General features: G+C 41.4%; 1 protein-coding gene and 1 pseudogene across 1 annotated transcript in view; one reads left to right on the top strand and one right to left on the bottom strand.

Moving 5' to 3' along the window:
- TLL2 (tolloid like 2) overlaps window positions 1–15,530 on the top strand; it is a 135,168-nt gene that overhangs the window by 77,386 nt on the left and 42,252 nt on the right. The window contains exons 5-9 of the mRNA XM_049790830.1: window positions 280–397; window positions 4,441–4,619; window positions 5,703–5,808; window positions 12,115–12,239; window positions 15,319–15,434. Of these exons, the coding sequence (XP_049646787.1) occupies window positions 280–397; window positions 4,441–4,619; window positions 5,703–5,808; window positions 12,115–12,239; window positions 15,319–15,434 (644 nt within the window). The remainder of the gene's footprint in view (window positions 1–279; window positions 398–4,440; window positions 4,620–5,702; window positions 5,809–12,114; window positions 12,240–15,318; window positions 15,435–15,530) is intronic.
- On the bottom strand, window positions 10,132–10,249 carry LOC125995640 (uncharacterized; annotated as a pseudogene).

Here is a 15,530-nt window from a genome sequence, read left to right as displayed (position 1 = left end):
TCACCAGAGGCAGGGGGCTTGGGAGGTAGCTCAGGGACGGTCTGAACTTGACCCACAGTACCAAGTGCCCTTCTAGCACCACCAAGTGTGGCTCTATGATTCCCAGCCCTACCGGGCCCATACAATCTCATCTCTCTCAGTTCTAGTCTTTAACTGTTTGGTCTCAGTTCCCTGAGATTTTCCCACCTGCTCCCTGAATATCTATTGGAAATCCCCACCACCAAATCAAATGAAGCCATGGTTCCTTGAATGAGCAATGAGTTAGCCCTGTTGTTGCAGGAAGTCAGAGAGCCATCTTTAAGCAGGCCATGAGGCATTGGGAGAAGCACACCTGTGTGACCTTCATAGAGAGGACGGATGAAGAAAGCTTTATTGTGTTCAGTTACAGAACCTGTGGGTAAGTGAAAGCAAGACCACCTCTGCTGAATCAGAGGTAGGAAAATCAGTTGCCCTCTTGATTTTCTCTAATAATAAAAACAAATATTTCTAGTAAGCTGTGAAGTGGAGGAGTAAGCTCTGCTTGCCTTCTGATGAACTCACAATCTGGTGACAGAGTCAGTGGTCTGGAATAAGACTCCAGAATGCCAAGGGCCTAGATCTCCTTCACAAAATCAATTGAGCTAGTTGGAGGGGTTTGTATGGGGAAGTGCTTCCAAACCAGTGTGGAGTTGTTGATGACCACATTTAGAATTCAGTGAAGCTGAGTGCCCTTGTGATGAATGTACATGTATTTATATGTACACCTGCATGCAATTTTATGAGTTCCAAGAATTTATAGACTACCTCCCCAAAATGAACCAGTATTAACGTGCCAGGAAATGGTGTTAAAAAGAAAGGCAATGCAGTTGTAGAAAGGTTTTCTGTTTTGTTGGTTTGTTTTTCAAGTCAGAAAGGTTCTTTTTTTAAAGGTGAGATATCTTATAATGAGAACGAGTACATGTTATGGTGAGAATATGACTGTCATAAATCTTTATGCACCAAATAGCATAGCGTGAATAGCTATAAAACAAGCCACAGGGAACTCAAGGGGGAAATTGACAGAAACACCAACAGCAGGAGATTTTATTTCATTTCTGTCAAGTCAAGTAGATCAGTGTCAAGTTGACCAAAAAAATAAATAGAAGTTTCTAGAGTGTTTGAAAAAACATAACTAATAGAGTTGATTTTATGGGGCTGTCATATTCTATTATCTAGTAACATATCTTTTTTTTTAAAAAGTGCCTATTGAAAGTTTATAGCCCTTGACAACCTATTAATACTAAGACATCTCAATGAATTCTAAAAGGCAGAAATAGCATTAGATTCTCTGGGATTGCAAAGCAATGAAACTGTACATAATAAGAAAAATACGCACCTCTCATATCTCTGATTTATAAATCTCCCCTTTTAAGCCTCTGAGGGACTAAAATTATAAGCTGTCTAAATAATAAAAGTCCTAGAATTTGAAATGAAATAAAGATAGCTGAAGCTTTGTTCAAGTGAATTAAGAGCATCAATGTGAAGGATTTGACAAAATTAAGTAAATAAATACATAAAATAATCACCCCAATGAAGATAAATCTAATGAGTACAAGGATATTTATTGGTTTTACACATCTTAAGACTAATAAAATCTACTGTGAATTCTTTGACTAAGCAAAGCAACATATTGCAAACCTAGAAGAGTATAACAATACAGTTGTAAGCATGATATCTCAATTAAAACAAACTTTGCAAGAAAAGACAAATTATTTGTCGATGACAAAATAGTTATAATGCAGAGACATGCAAAATCAGAAGAAAAGGAAAAATGAAAAAAAACTAGAGTTGGTCCTATGGCTCAAGGTCAAGTACATATTTGGATTATATGACTAGGGAAGTAAGGAAGGAAGGAAATAGGAGAAAAGGTAAGGACTTGTATATAGAAGAAACATCAGAATTAGAAATGTACTTTTCAAAACTCTAGGGCAAGAGATGTGGAAATCTGGATAATGTGAATGACTTCCAGGTAAACATAAAGTGCTGGCACAGACCAATAGCTTTGAAAGAAATTGAAAAATCAAGAAGAAAATGCTCTTTTCCCTAAAGCACCACTTCCACAATTTCACAGATGAATTCTTTCAAACATTGTTTGGAAATAGATGACCTGGTACCGTTTAAGTATTTTAGAGCATAATAAAAGAAGAATGATTCTTTCCAAATTGTTTTCAAAGAACTACCAGGGTATTGCTACTTCAAAATGACAAAGATGGCCCACCAAAAGGAAAAAAATATATTTAGGTTTATCAACTTATGAATTGTGTACACACACCTGAGCAAGGTATTAGCACATATAATTCAGCAGTTCAAAATAACAGAAGAGTAGGCTACAAGGTGGTTTATCTGAGGAATACAAAATAGCTCCATATTTGGAAATGTTTTCACCACTTTATATGGATAAAAAGAAAGAAGCCATAGTCACACCTCAATGAAAGCAGTATCAGTAACATTTAGTGTGTATTTTATATTTTAAAAAAGTAACCAACCTATATGTCCCAAAGATTCTAATTCTTGACATCTATTCACAGACACAATATATGTGCTCAAAAGTTAGGTGGACATCTCTGTCTACAATAGCACTGTTTAATAGCCAGGATATGGAAGCAACTCAAATGTTCAACAACATATGTTGTATTGCATGTGTACAGTGGAATATTATGCAGCTGAAAGAAAAGATGAAAAAAAATGCAACTGGCTTCAACTGAGATGTAGCTAGTGGGCATTAAGTGTAGTACATCAGAGGAAAAAGGGAAAATGCATAAAATTCTCACCCATTTTGCTATATAGAGAAACATGATGAGAAAGTAGATAGTACTAACTGCTGATAAATTCTTTTACTTGGATTACAAAACTGACATTCCCATGCAGTCATAGGCATAACAGGAAGATGGAAGAGGTACACTAGAAGGAACGTAAGTGGTGGAAGGTCATGGGTACTTTGACGTTGATGAAGATGCAGTAACTGTACATTAAAACTATATACATTAGCACTTTTATAACCATGTTACCTAATCTATGATGTAAAAACTATTTTCGGTATCTAAGGATACCTAAAACAAGCATAGATGTCAAAGAAATATAAATTTATGGGTTGGAGCAGTGGTGCAAGTGGTAGGGCATTTGCCTTGCATGCAGCTAACCTAGGACCGTGGTTCGATCTCCCTGGTGTCCCATATGGCACCACAAGCCAGGGGCGATTTCTGAGTGCATAGCCAAGAGTAACCCCCGAGTGTCACCGGGTGTGGCCCCCCAAAACAATATATATAGGGGCCGGAGAGATAGCATGGAGGTAATGCATTTGCCTTGCATACAGAAGGAAAGTGGTTCGAATCCCGGCATCCCATATGGTCCCCCAACCCTGCCGGGGGCAATTTCCGAGCATAGAGCCAGGAGTGACCCCTGAGTGCTGCCAAGTCTGACCCAAAAACCAAAACAACAACAACAACAAACAAACAAATATATATATATATATATGGGCCAGAAAGATAGTACAGCAAGTAAGGCCTTGCCTTATATGCAGCTGACCTGGGTTTGATACCTGACATCTGATATAGTCCCCAAGCCTTACCAGTAGTGATTTCTGAGTGCAGAACCAGGAATAAACCCCAATCATCACAGGGTTTGGCCCCTAAACAAAAAAAAGTTAACTGGAATACACGCATATTGGGATCATTAGCTAGCATATTACAAAATAGTAGAAGGAAACAAGAGTAGATTTTGCTAATCTGGGAATACAGATGACCTTAATAAGAAATAGGAAAATAAAGACATTATGTTAAGTTTTTAAAAATGTGTCTGGCAAAACAAAACAATCCCACACAAAGTCAAAAGAAGAAGTGAGAAAAATATTTGCAACACATGGACAATCAAGGCTTGTTTCCCGCAATTACAGACTCTGACAAATTGATGAGAAAAAGATGGGCAGCACAAAATAAAATGTGAATGCATACTTAAAGAAAAAAGATTCAGATGTCACAGGAAACACAAAAAACTAACCCTAGTACTGAGAATTTTATTTTTTACCTATCTCATTGAACAATAATTTTATAAAGCCAATATTAGACAGACAGGTATCAATAAAGGCATCAAAACTCCAGTCTGACAGAAAGTCTCCATTCCCTTTCTCTTATCAACAAAAGTGATCCGGAAGAGACTTAGGGATGGAGGTGGAGAAGAATTGTGTTGTCTTTCAACCAAAAAGTTCATATCTTTCTCAAGAGGGCCCCAAAACCAGCCCAGAAGTTATGGATCATTTTTGGAGGGATTTTTCTTTTGCATTAGGAAGGAAGTTAATAGGATTTTAAGTGCTGAAATTCTTCATTTCTAAATAGACACACACACATATGCACACTCACACATAGAATGGTTTTTAACTCTTCCTGTTCCTGACCTGCTCACTTGGATATTTTTGCAATTGTCCAGCTGTTGTTCCTACGTTGGGCGCCGAGGGGGAGGCCCACAGGCCATATCCATTGGAAAAAACTGTGACAAGTTTGGCATCGTGGCACATGAACTAGGCCATGTGGTTGGGTTCTGGCATGAGCACACCCGACCGGACAGAGACCAGCATGTCACCATCATCAGAGAAAACATCCAGCCAGGTAAGAAGTCTCTATGGCCTCCGGAAGCCACTAGGAAGGTGGCAACTGTGGGAGTGGTGCCAGTAGCAGCCCAGAGCCAGTGGGGGTACCTACACTCCCAGTCTGTGTGGCCATTTCTGGGAGCATCTCATCTCCTAAAGCCTATAAGCTAGAGCAGATCTGAACTGACTTCCCAGTGGATTGGATTGACAATGAAATAAATTTCCTGAAAGGAGCAGAATCCACACCCCCCAACACAGTTCTAGTATCATGACTGATAAGCGAAAAATGAAGGTTCTGTTTGCTTTTCTGTGTTATTTCTACTGTGTCCAGGTATGGACACTTTTTGAAACTAAAGAAAATAATTAGGACATAAATACATGTAAAAAAAAAACATTTTGGCTACAAATTCTTTTTTTAAGGCAGATTTTTTTAAATTTAGATTTAAATTTAGATCTAGATTTTTAAAATATATCTCCTCATGTTAGATCACTTTACCCAGAAGATCATCTTGCTCTTGCTTGGACAGTAGGATGGCCTGACAAATGTTCTCAAGAGTGATTTGGGATTGAATTTAACTCTCTTCATTCATTCCTTCTGTTGATCAGAATTTTTGCTTTTGTTGTCTTCAATTTTGGACAATAACATCCATAACAACTCATCTCAAACTTTGTTTCAACAACTTCTGTATTCTTTTTTTTTTTTTTTTTTTTTGTGGTTTTTGGGTCACACCCGGCAGTGCTCAGGGGTTATTCCTGGCTCCAGGCTCAGAAATTGCTCCTGGCAGGCACAGGGGACCATATGGGACGCCAGGATTCGAACTGATGACCTCCTGCATGAAAGGCAAATGCCTTACCTCCATGCTATCTCTCCGGCCCCAACTTCTGTATTCTTAAGGGAGGGCTGGGTGGTGGAGTGTGGACAAGAAGGGTTCAGAATTTCAAATGTCCATTCTGTTAAAAAAAATTGCCCCAAATTATGCTATTTCACTGATTGATCTAGCCAAATTTCAGGAGGTTATAATTACCTCCTGCATCCCCATGCCACACCTTCCTTGAAGTGCTACCTTGGTTTTCAAAGGTCTTACAAAGTGTTGTGTTGCAGGTCAGGAATACAACTTCTTAAAAATGGAACCTGGGGAAGTGAGTTCTCTGGGAGAAACGTACGACTTTGACAGCATCATGCACTATGCCCGGAACACCTTCTCAAGGTCGGAATTTATGCTTATGCCTCAACTGTGTTTTACTGAGCCTGCCGCAGGCTGGGGTTGGACTCCTGGAGGTGTGCAGAGAGTGGAGCTTCAATTGCTCCAAGCACAGGTGGCATGTCTGCCCTTGAAATACAGTAGCCTCTGGGCTGCTGCAGTGAAATATAATCTAATCAGCTTCCCAATAATAAGACCGAATCCCGTTGTGAAGTGGGTGCTCAATCATGCCCTAATGTCACAAGCAGCAAACTGGAAAGGGCATATTACCTGCAGGTTGGCTGGGATAATGACTTAGAGGCTTTGTGTGATTCCTACAGTGGGTGGAGGAATCTTCTAGAGCATGTCTGTGGTGTCAGCATGGTGGCACTTCCTGGTTTTCTGGGAAGAGGTTTGGGTTCTTGGAAGCTAGATGAAGTGAGAATTGGTATATATATATATATATATATATATATATATATATATATATATATATATATATATATATATGATATAGTACATATACTACATAAGGTAATATATTTTATATGTATTAGAATTGAAGACAATGAGGCTTCAACCAGCTTAGGGTATGGGGTAACTGTAGTCTAAGGAAGAATAGAGATCTAGAATTTCTGTCCTTTGCACCTTCAGTAGGAATTGGGACTCCCAAGCCCCAGGCCTGGCCTGTTGTTTATGGTAGCCTGGACTAGATATAGATCAGTCTTGGCAAGTTAGTGCTGCTCTGGACTGGAGTTGAGTGTCTTCCTGGCTCTAACCATTTCTGACCATTTCATATGGAGGAGTTTCACCCTGCTTCCTTTTTCATTCTTGAGGGAAAGGGAGCATGAAGCAAACATGTTTTCCCAGTACTTTATTTTCAGCTTGCTTATTTATTATTTGAGTTAATGTAAAAAAAACAATTGAGGTTATTCTCAATATATACACAAAATAACAAGAAAAAATTTGGTGAGGAAATTTTAGGTTTAGGGGAGGGGAAACATAAGAGTCGGGAGCTAAGTTGATGATTAAACCAATTTGGTATTCAGAATATAGACCACAAAGTCACAGGCACTTGAATGGGGTTGGGAGCAAATCTGGCAGGTACTTCTCTAGAGTTCTAGTCAAGTCCCAGCAATTTTGTCAAGCTGCATGTTAGCAAAGATAAAGAAAACCATTTGTTCAGGAGCCACATAGTTCTGGAGAATGAAAAGACATATTCAGGGTTCCTTGACTTTGGGTAGGACAGCTGGAAGAAGTATGTTGGGAATTGCAACAATATTTTAAGAGAAATGGGCTGGAGAGATAACATGGAGGTAGGGCATTTGCCTTGCATGCAGAAGGATGGTGGTTCGAATTCCAGCATCCCATATGGTCCCCTGAGCCTGCCAGGAGCAATTTCTGAGAGTAGAGCCAGGAGTAATCCCTGAATACTGCCAGGTGTGACCCAAAAACAAACCAATCAACCAACCAGACAAACAAACAAACAAGCAAACAAAATATTTTAAGAGAAATGACTGAAGCCACAGGTTCCAGTCTCTCAGATGATGCTGTTCCTCTGGCCCCACAGCTGATGGGGTTACAATCTCTCTTGTGCACCCAACAGCCTTATGGGAAAACAGAGAGGGACTCTCAGCTCAGGGGACAGCTACCTGCTGTCCTCATCTCTCTGGACCTTAGCTTCCTCCTGACAGGGTTCAACTTGGTATTCTCCACTGCCACCCTTTCGCTTTGGGGAAATATTGCTATATAATGAATTGTAGAACCACTTTCTCAGTGCCTGCTTTGTGCTAGTTACTGAGCCAGTTACAGTAACTGTGCCAGTTACTCAAAATTCAAAGGTCAAAGCAAGAATGTGGGCTGGATATCTTCTGGCACCAGCTTTTATTTCTTAACTTCACAAGTAGAAAAGTGTCTATTTATTTTCTTGGGGTCTTTACTTCACATACTCTCTCTTTTTACTCCTCATGAGACAGCTAATAAAACACTTGTCAATGTGAACTTTGTCCTCTGCACAGGCAATGGATCAAAACTATGATGTAATAGTTTTACATCAAAAGTAAAAAGGTATGTTAGTAAGGGGGCATCAGGAGGGTATTGTAAGCAGTTAGGTAGGAGCAGAGAAATTCCCTGAAGGCAGGAGAAAAAGTCAGAATCTCCCTTCTGCTACTGTGATGTTTTCTATTGCAAAATATTCTACCCCATTTAGTAGCTCACAACTTTTTTCATTAAATTGTGGGTTAGTCTGGCATTATTCCCTTATGTGGCTCAGGATCACTTGCAGTGATAGTCACTGCCTGCATGACTTGGATGGACAATGCCATGACACATGCCATGACGGACCATGCTGTCACCTCCCTGCTGCACCCTAAGTTCTTCTCTACATGGTCTCTGGTCCTTCAGTAGATTAGGTTGGGAACTCAAAGCTCCTGAAGGACAGGCTGGGAGACAGTAAGACTCCGAGACCCAAATTCTAGAACTTGTTTGACATAGATATTGACATAGACATTTCAAAAGGCTAGCAAGTCAGCTCAATTCCAATTGTGTGGACAAATAGATTCTACCTTTTGCTTGGGGGGATGGCAACAGGCAGCACCTGGCAGTGTTCAGGGCTAGCTTATTCCTGGCTCTGCAGTCAGGGATCATTCCTAATGGGCTTGGGGACCATTTGGAGTTGGGGATTGAACCAAGGTCAGATGCATGCAAGGCAGTTTCCCCACTGAAATAATCACTTCATCTCTAGATTCTACCTTTTTTTTTCCTTTTTTTCTGTTTTTTCAGCCACACTCATTTGATGCTCAGGGGTTACTCCTGGCTAAGTGCTCAGAAATTGCCTCTGGCTTGGGGGGACCATATGGGACACCGGGGGATTGAACTGCGGTCCTTCCTTGGCTAGTGCTTGCAAGGCAGACACCTTACCTCTAGGCCCTATAAATTCTACCTTTTAATGAAGCAAAGCAACTTTACATTGCAGAAGACATGGATAGTAGAGGCACAGATCATCATTTTAACCATCTACTATGGGTACCTTCTCATCCTGCCTCAAAGGTAGAATGTTTTGGGCAAATATTACCTAAAACCTACATTGCCTTTTCTGACGATCTTCAGTGTGGATTTTCAGAAAAGGATTTTGTTGCATGGGACAATAGATAGCATCTTTGCTGGTTGGGTGCCTGGCCCACTTTTTGTCAAACCTTTCTTTTTGCCCTTCTCTATGCCCTCATTCCTGGCCCCACACCTACTGAGGGATGAAGCCCAATCTGGCTGATTTGAAGCCCAATCTTCCAAGCTTTTGATGCTTCCAACATTTCTCCTTGCAACTTTATTTCTTTGAATTTACTCCAGCTTTCCCCTCACCCTCCATGCTGGTTGGATCCAGTCTATAAGGACTGGTGTCTCTAGAGGTTATGATCAGCAGGGGTTGGGAGATGAGGAGAAGTTCTCTGGGGAACCTTTGCTTAGAGAACTCAGAGCTGACAGTTTTATTCCCTCTGGCATCTACAAAACCATTTTATAGTTAGCAAAATGTCAGTGTTAAGACTTACTCACATAAAAGGAGGGGCATTTCTGCAATAATTTTCACAAGGGCACCCCTTGTAGTAAATATTTTCTGGAGCCCTGCGACAGCTCAGGAACATGTGGGGGAGGGAGTCTCAGCTGAAAGTGAACTGATGTGGCTCCTGCTGTTTTGAAGTTTCTAGTGTTCCTAACCATCATTTCTCTAACATGCATTAATCCCTTCTGTTCCTTGGGCAGCAGGAAATGCAGGCATCAGGCTGTGCTGGCTTCAAGGCCCTTTGCTCAGACAGGTCACAAAAGTTCTGAAGCAGAAGAGGAAGACTGTTACCTTTCCCCCCAACTTGATAGCTCCAAGCTTCATGGCTGTTATGGGGTTAAATGAGATGGTGCCTATCAGGAATTCAACCAAGCTTGGCACATGAAAAGATGTAATGGCAAGCCTTGGATCTATGCCACACACCACACACTGAATTTTCTGGGAGCTTTGATCAAAGGCACATCAAGTAGCCTGAGTGGTTATGAGTGGAATAACCTCAGTGAGAGAGACCAAGGATCCACTGGAGTTTCTCTAGAGGGTTCTGATCCCAGAGATGAGGCCATGGGAATTTGAGAGAGACATGCTGGCTGGGCAGTTTGATGTGGAGAATAGGGATGCTAGATAGGGAGCCAGTAGGTAATACAAAGCAGAGCTTCTTATACTTCTTCCCATTCTTAATCCCTTTTGTCCAAGAAATTTTTATGTGGATAGGTCTATAAAGTAGGCATACAAATCATTTAATGATAAATCAAGCAAAAAGAATTTTATTTTAAAATGATCCCAAAATTCTTTTTTTTTGTCTCCTCATTCACAATACAGACCAGGCAAAGGGCCTGGTTTGAGGTGTATATGTACCTCCTCTTCTAAACAGTCAGTGTAAAGGACACATCCTGTGGTAAGCATTGGGAGGTCTTATCTTTTCTTTATATATATATATGTATATATATAATATATATGTATATATATATATATAAAACCCCTTCACCAGTGCAACATTCCCATCACCAATATCCCAAGTGTCCTTCCTCCCCACCCCACACTGCCTTGTACTCTAGATAGGCTTTCTACTTCCCTCATTCAGTCACATTTTGTTATGACAGTACTCAGTGTAATTATTTCTGTGACTGCACTAAATAATCCCTGTGGTGAGCTTCATGTCAGGAGCTGGACACTCAAGTTCTCCACTATTTTGTCTCTGAGAATCATTACACAAATGTTTTTCATTTTTCTCAAAATCCATAGATGAGTGAGACCATTCTGTGTTTATCTCTCTCTCTCTCTGACTTATTTCACTCAGCATAATAGATTCCATATACATCCATGTATAGGAAAATTTCATGACTTCATCTCTTCTGACGCTGCATAATATTCCATTGTATATATCTACCAAGTTTCTTTAGCCATTCATCTATTGAGGGGCATCTAGGCTGTTTCCAGAGTCTGGCTATTGTAAATAGCACTGCAATGAATATAGGTGTGAGAAAGGGATTTTTGTATTGTATTTTTGTGTTCCTAGGATATCCTTAGGAGTGGTATAGCTGGATCATATGGGAGCTCAATATGGAGATTTCTCCATATCGCTTTCCACAAAGGTTGGACTAGACAGCATTCCCACTAGCAGTGAATAAGAGTTCCTTTCTCTCCACATCCCCGCCAGCACTGCTTGTTCTCATTCTTTCTGATGTGTGCCCATCTCTGTGGCGTGAGATGATACCTCATAGTTGTTTTGATTTGCATCTCCCTGATGATTAGTGATGTGGAGCATTTTTTTCATGTACCTTTAGCTATTTGTATTTCTTTTTGTCAAAGTGTCTGTTCAGTTCTCCCCATTTTTTGATGGGGTTAGATGATTTTTTCTTGTAAAGTTGTGTCAGTGCCTTGTATATTTTGGATATTAATCCCTTATCTGATGGGTATTGGGTGAATAGTTTCTCCCACTCAGTAGGTGGCTCCTGTATCAGGTGCCTTTGAGGTGCAGAAGCTTCTCAGCTTTGTATAAATTTAATATAAATAATGTAAATTTATTTACAGTCTAAGAAGCTAAGCTCAGATCAGTGGTTTTCTACTTTCTGATGCCCGTGGGCCAGCATTAAGAAGGTTCAACAAGGCCAGTGGTCAACCAGGCATCTAGGGCTCCAACTGTCTGTCTTGATCATTTTATATTTAAACCATAGGATTAATATTTTATATTTAATCCATAGGAACTATGAGTAGAATTTATGGAGCTACCATGACCATCTAGACCAGTCACTTAATATTCACGGGCCAGGTATCTCTTTCCCTCCCAATCTCTGCACCCATTTTCTTTCCTATTGGGTTATTGCTCTTGCCAGTTAGTCACCCTAAACCCTAATCCCCATAACCAGCCAATTCATTTGCTGAGTTGCTGACCTGCCCCTCCAATATTCACACTTTCCTGAAACCTTTCCAAGACTTAGGGCTAACCATTGCACAATTTCAGGGGCACCAAACACATTAGTCTCCCTAAATGATGCTGCCAGCAGCTATGCATTGTGGTAACTATAGGGCCCAATCAGCAGGAGCTTTATGGAAATTCCTAGTTGTTCTGACACTTGCCCATTGGAAAGTGAGAAGGCATCTGGCAAAATGGAATGCTGAAATGCCAGCATGAGTGGAGGCAGCCACCTTGGTCAGGTGGGCCTGGAAAGAGGCAGGCCAGGGAGTCAAAATGTAGATGGGTTTAGAGAAAGGCAAGGAACACTGTAATTCAGCACAGATGCCTGATGGGCTTGTCTTTTCTTCCTCTTTCTCTCTAGAGGAGTTTTCCTGGACACCATCCTCCCCCGACGAGATGACAATGGTGTCAGACCCACCATTGGCCAGCGTGTACAGCTCAGTCAGGGAGACATAGCTCAAGCCCGGAAGTTGTACAAATGCCCAGGTAATGTTCAACTGTTAATCTAAGTTTATTGGGCATTCTGAGCACCCCTAGCACATAGCTCCCCTCACTGAGCAAGCCCTCCCCCTGTTGGAAAATGAGTTGGGAAACCTGGCAAGACAACATCTCTGCAGCCAAGAGTTTCTGCCTCACTGCTGCTTTGGAGGTCAAGTGAATAATAGGTTCACTCTTGGGAAGCTATGGAATTCTCTGGTCAAGCCCTGATGTATGAAAAAAGAAATCATATGGAGCAGTAGTGAGCAGGAGTTCCAGAGCAGTTCCCTTTCCATGATAGCAGAAAACTCCTTTGCTTTCTACAGCCGTGGATTTGCTTAAATAAGAACTAAGGGTATGGTGCTGGGGAGAAAGCACAGAAATCAAATGCTTTGGTGCCCAAATTTGACTTGCAGCACTGTATGGCATCCCTTGCTCTCCCTAGTACCATTGGAGGTTCCCCGCACCTTCACTTTTTTGGGCCAGAACTTTGTACTGAACACTGTCAGATTTACAGTCTAAGAAGCTAAACTCAGATCAGTGGTTTTCTACTTTCTGATACCTGTGGGCCAGCAGGAAGAAGGTTAAACAGGGCCAGTCTCTGAGGACTGGCCACTGGGTCTCCTGAGCATTGGTTGAAAGTACCCCTTCCCTCCAAAAAAAAAAAAAAAGAACAAAGGGTATTTAAGGAAGACAAATATATGAAGGAGAATAATTAGGATGTCAATTTTATAAACACTGAGAAGTGGAAGCACTTCTGTGCCACGAAGGAGGTCTCTATGATCTGGAGCTCTCCTTTCCAGTCCTAGGTAAAGTGGAACAGTGGCAGCAATCTGTCCCACAGATATGGGTAGATAGTGGTATTGAGCTGCTGATGCCCTCCTCCCCTTGCCTTTTCCCTCTTTGCCTCAACTTCAACATTATCTCTCATTGCCCTAGGGCAGCTCGTATCCACCCTTTAAGCTCTTGAGCTTCCCTGTAAAGCCTTAGATACTGTAGCTGTTTTTATCAGATAGGAAAAGGATGCAATTTAATAGCTTAAAGAAGAAGATAGAAACTGAATTATCAATAGGTCTAGGAACCTTTTTCAATTCTCTGGACTGTACACACAGTTATCATGAGATAGAATAGTGGATAGATCCCATCCTAGAAAATATAGGCTATATTACTGTCCTACTAAGTAGGATCACGGGGCATACTATGGATTGTGTGGGCCTTGCTCCATCATGAAAGTCAAGGAAACATGTCTATCCAACTCTTAGTCATCTGGGGGTGTACAGAGCTGAAATACAGGACACACATATCATATAGCCCTGTTAAATTGAAAGAGAAACCTTATAGCATTCCCTGGGAAATGCCATCATATTTAGTTAGTTATAATGTATATTCCTTTCCATTCCCTAAAGGATTTTAGGCAGCTGGTAAATACCTTGGAGCCATACAGTAAAATATCTGTTCTTGCAGAATGTTGATGATTGCTCGAAAATAATTTCCATGCAACTCTCAAGGATGTTGACTGCCAGGCATAATCCTCATGATGCCTGGCAGTTGTTCAGTAACGTGATATTTGAAGCCCCCAAATCCGGGACTTCCTGAAGCCAGTGACTAGCCTTTATCACACTATTCCTTCCTGTAGCTCCTTGAACTACAGCTTCAAGAAGTTGAAGTAGTAGCTGAAAACAAGGCTCAAGTGCGAGTAGGAAAATATATATAAGGAAGCTTGTTTCCTGCTCTTTGAAATAGGCCCCTTAAGGGTCCCCTCAGCCAATCAATGTCTTTGGGACATGATCTGCTGAGGTAGAAGGGGTATAAAACTAGAAGCTTCCAGGTTCCAAGTATACTGATCATCTATCTATTTTTCATATTACATAGACCTAAGTTCTAGACTCCTATGAGTCAGTCTTCAAATATTCAAGGGCTGGGACTGGAGAGATAGCTTAATGATTGAGCACAGATTCTATATGTGGGAGACTGGGTTTGATCCCTGGCTCCACATGGCCCCCCAAGTACCACTGGATGTTGCCCCCAAACCAAGAAAATATTCAAGGGCAGAATTAACTCCTCCAGACAATTCCATCTTCCTGGTGACTCTGTTCCTTTTTCTGTTTTTATGACTATTCATAGTTTTTTCCAAGGTCCTTAGAACAAAAACTCTCTTTTTTGGTGTTCCAACTCACAGCTTAAAACAGATTTGTTTTTTGTCTTTTGTTTTTGTTTTTGGGCCACACCCAGTGATGTTTAGGGGTTACTCCTGGCTATGTGCTCAGAAATCGCTCCTGGTTTGGGGGACCATATGGGATGCTGGGGGATCGAACTGCAGTCCATCCCAGACTAGTGCTGGCAAGGCAGACACCTTACCCCTGTGCCACTGCTCCAGCCCCTAAGACATATTTTTAAGGCATTTTTCTTTTGTTTGATTTGCTAGAACTTACTGATTTTCTTGGGATTATGATAACTGTGGATTATGATAACTATGTGAAGTGCTCTATATGCCGAGCATGTGGCCAATTCATTTCACTGACTGCAGGTGGTGGCTTTATCTTTCTCAGAAAGTTTCACCCATTTACCACATGACAACCAAGGCCCAGCAAGGCTGGGAAGCTTAGCCTTCGACCCAAAGTGGCCTAGAAAACTGAGATACAAGCTCAGTTCTAAGTAGGGCTGAATCCTGTGATTCTCAAAGGAAACCCTTGGGCTGCCAACGTTTTGGTGCCTAGGTCTTATTTATGCTTTTTTTTTTTTTTTTTTTTTTGGTTTTTCGGGCCACACCCGTTTGATGCTCAGGGGTTACTCCTGGCTAAGTGCTCAGAAATTGCCCCTGGCTTGGGGGGACCATATGGGACACCGGGGGATCCAACCGCGGTCCTTCCTTGGCTAGCGTTTGCAAGGCAGACACCTTACCTCTAGCGCCACCTTGCTGGCCCCTATTTATGCTTTCTTTAGCCAGGACTATGCTTGTCTTCCTGGCTTTGTTCTTCCCAGCATGCCAAGAGGGTGCATTTACCTGGGGCATGCAGGGCAAGTTGCTTGGCAAGGAAAGGAGCTGTTGTGCATGCTGGTGTCACACTTGTCATTTTTACCTATATAGCATGTGGGGAGACCCTGCAGGACTCGACAGGAAACTTCTCTGCACCGGGTTTTCCGAATGGTTATCCTTCCTACACACACTGCATCTGGAGAATATCAGTCACTCCAGGAGAAAAGGTAGGTTTGAAGGTACTCCGTGGAGACTAAGGTTCCTTGAACTTGTTGAGGCCTAAGATCATGATGATGGTAATAGTAGTCATTGAAGTAGTCATT

This window comes from Suncus etruscus, chromosome 17 (assembly GCF_024139225.1).
Source record: "Suncus etruscus isolate mSunEtr1 chromosome 17, mSunEtr1.pri.cur, whole genome shotgun sequence".
Classification (NCBI taxonomy): domain Eukaryota; kingdom Metazoa; phylum Chordata; class Mammalia; order Eulipotyphla; family Soricidae; genus Suncus; species Suncus etruscus.
The sequence above is the reverse complement of the archived record's forward strand: the minus strand, read 5'-3'. Positions and strand labels throughout refer to the sequence as shown.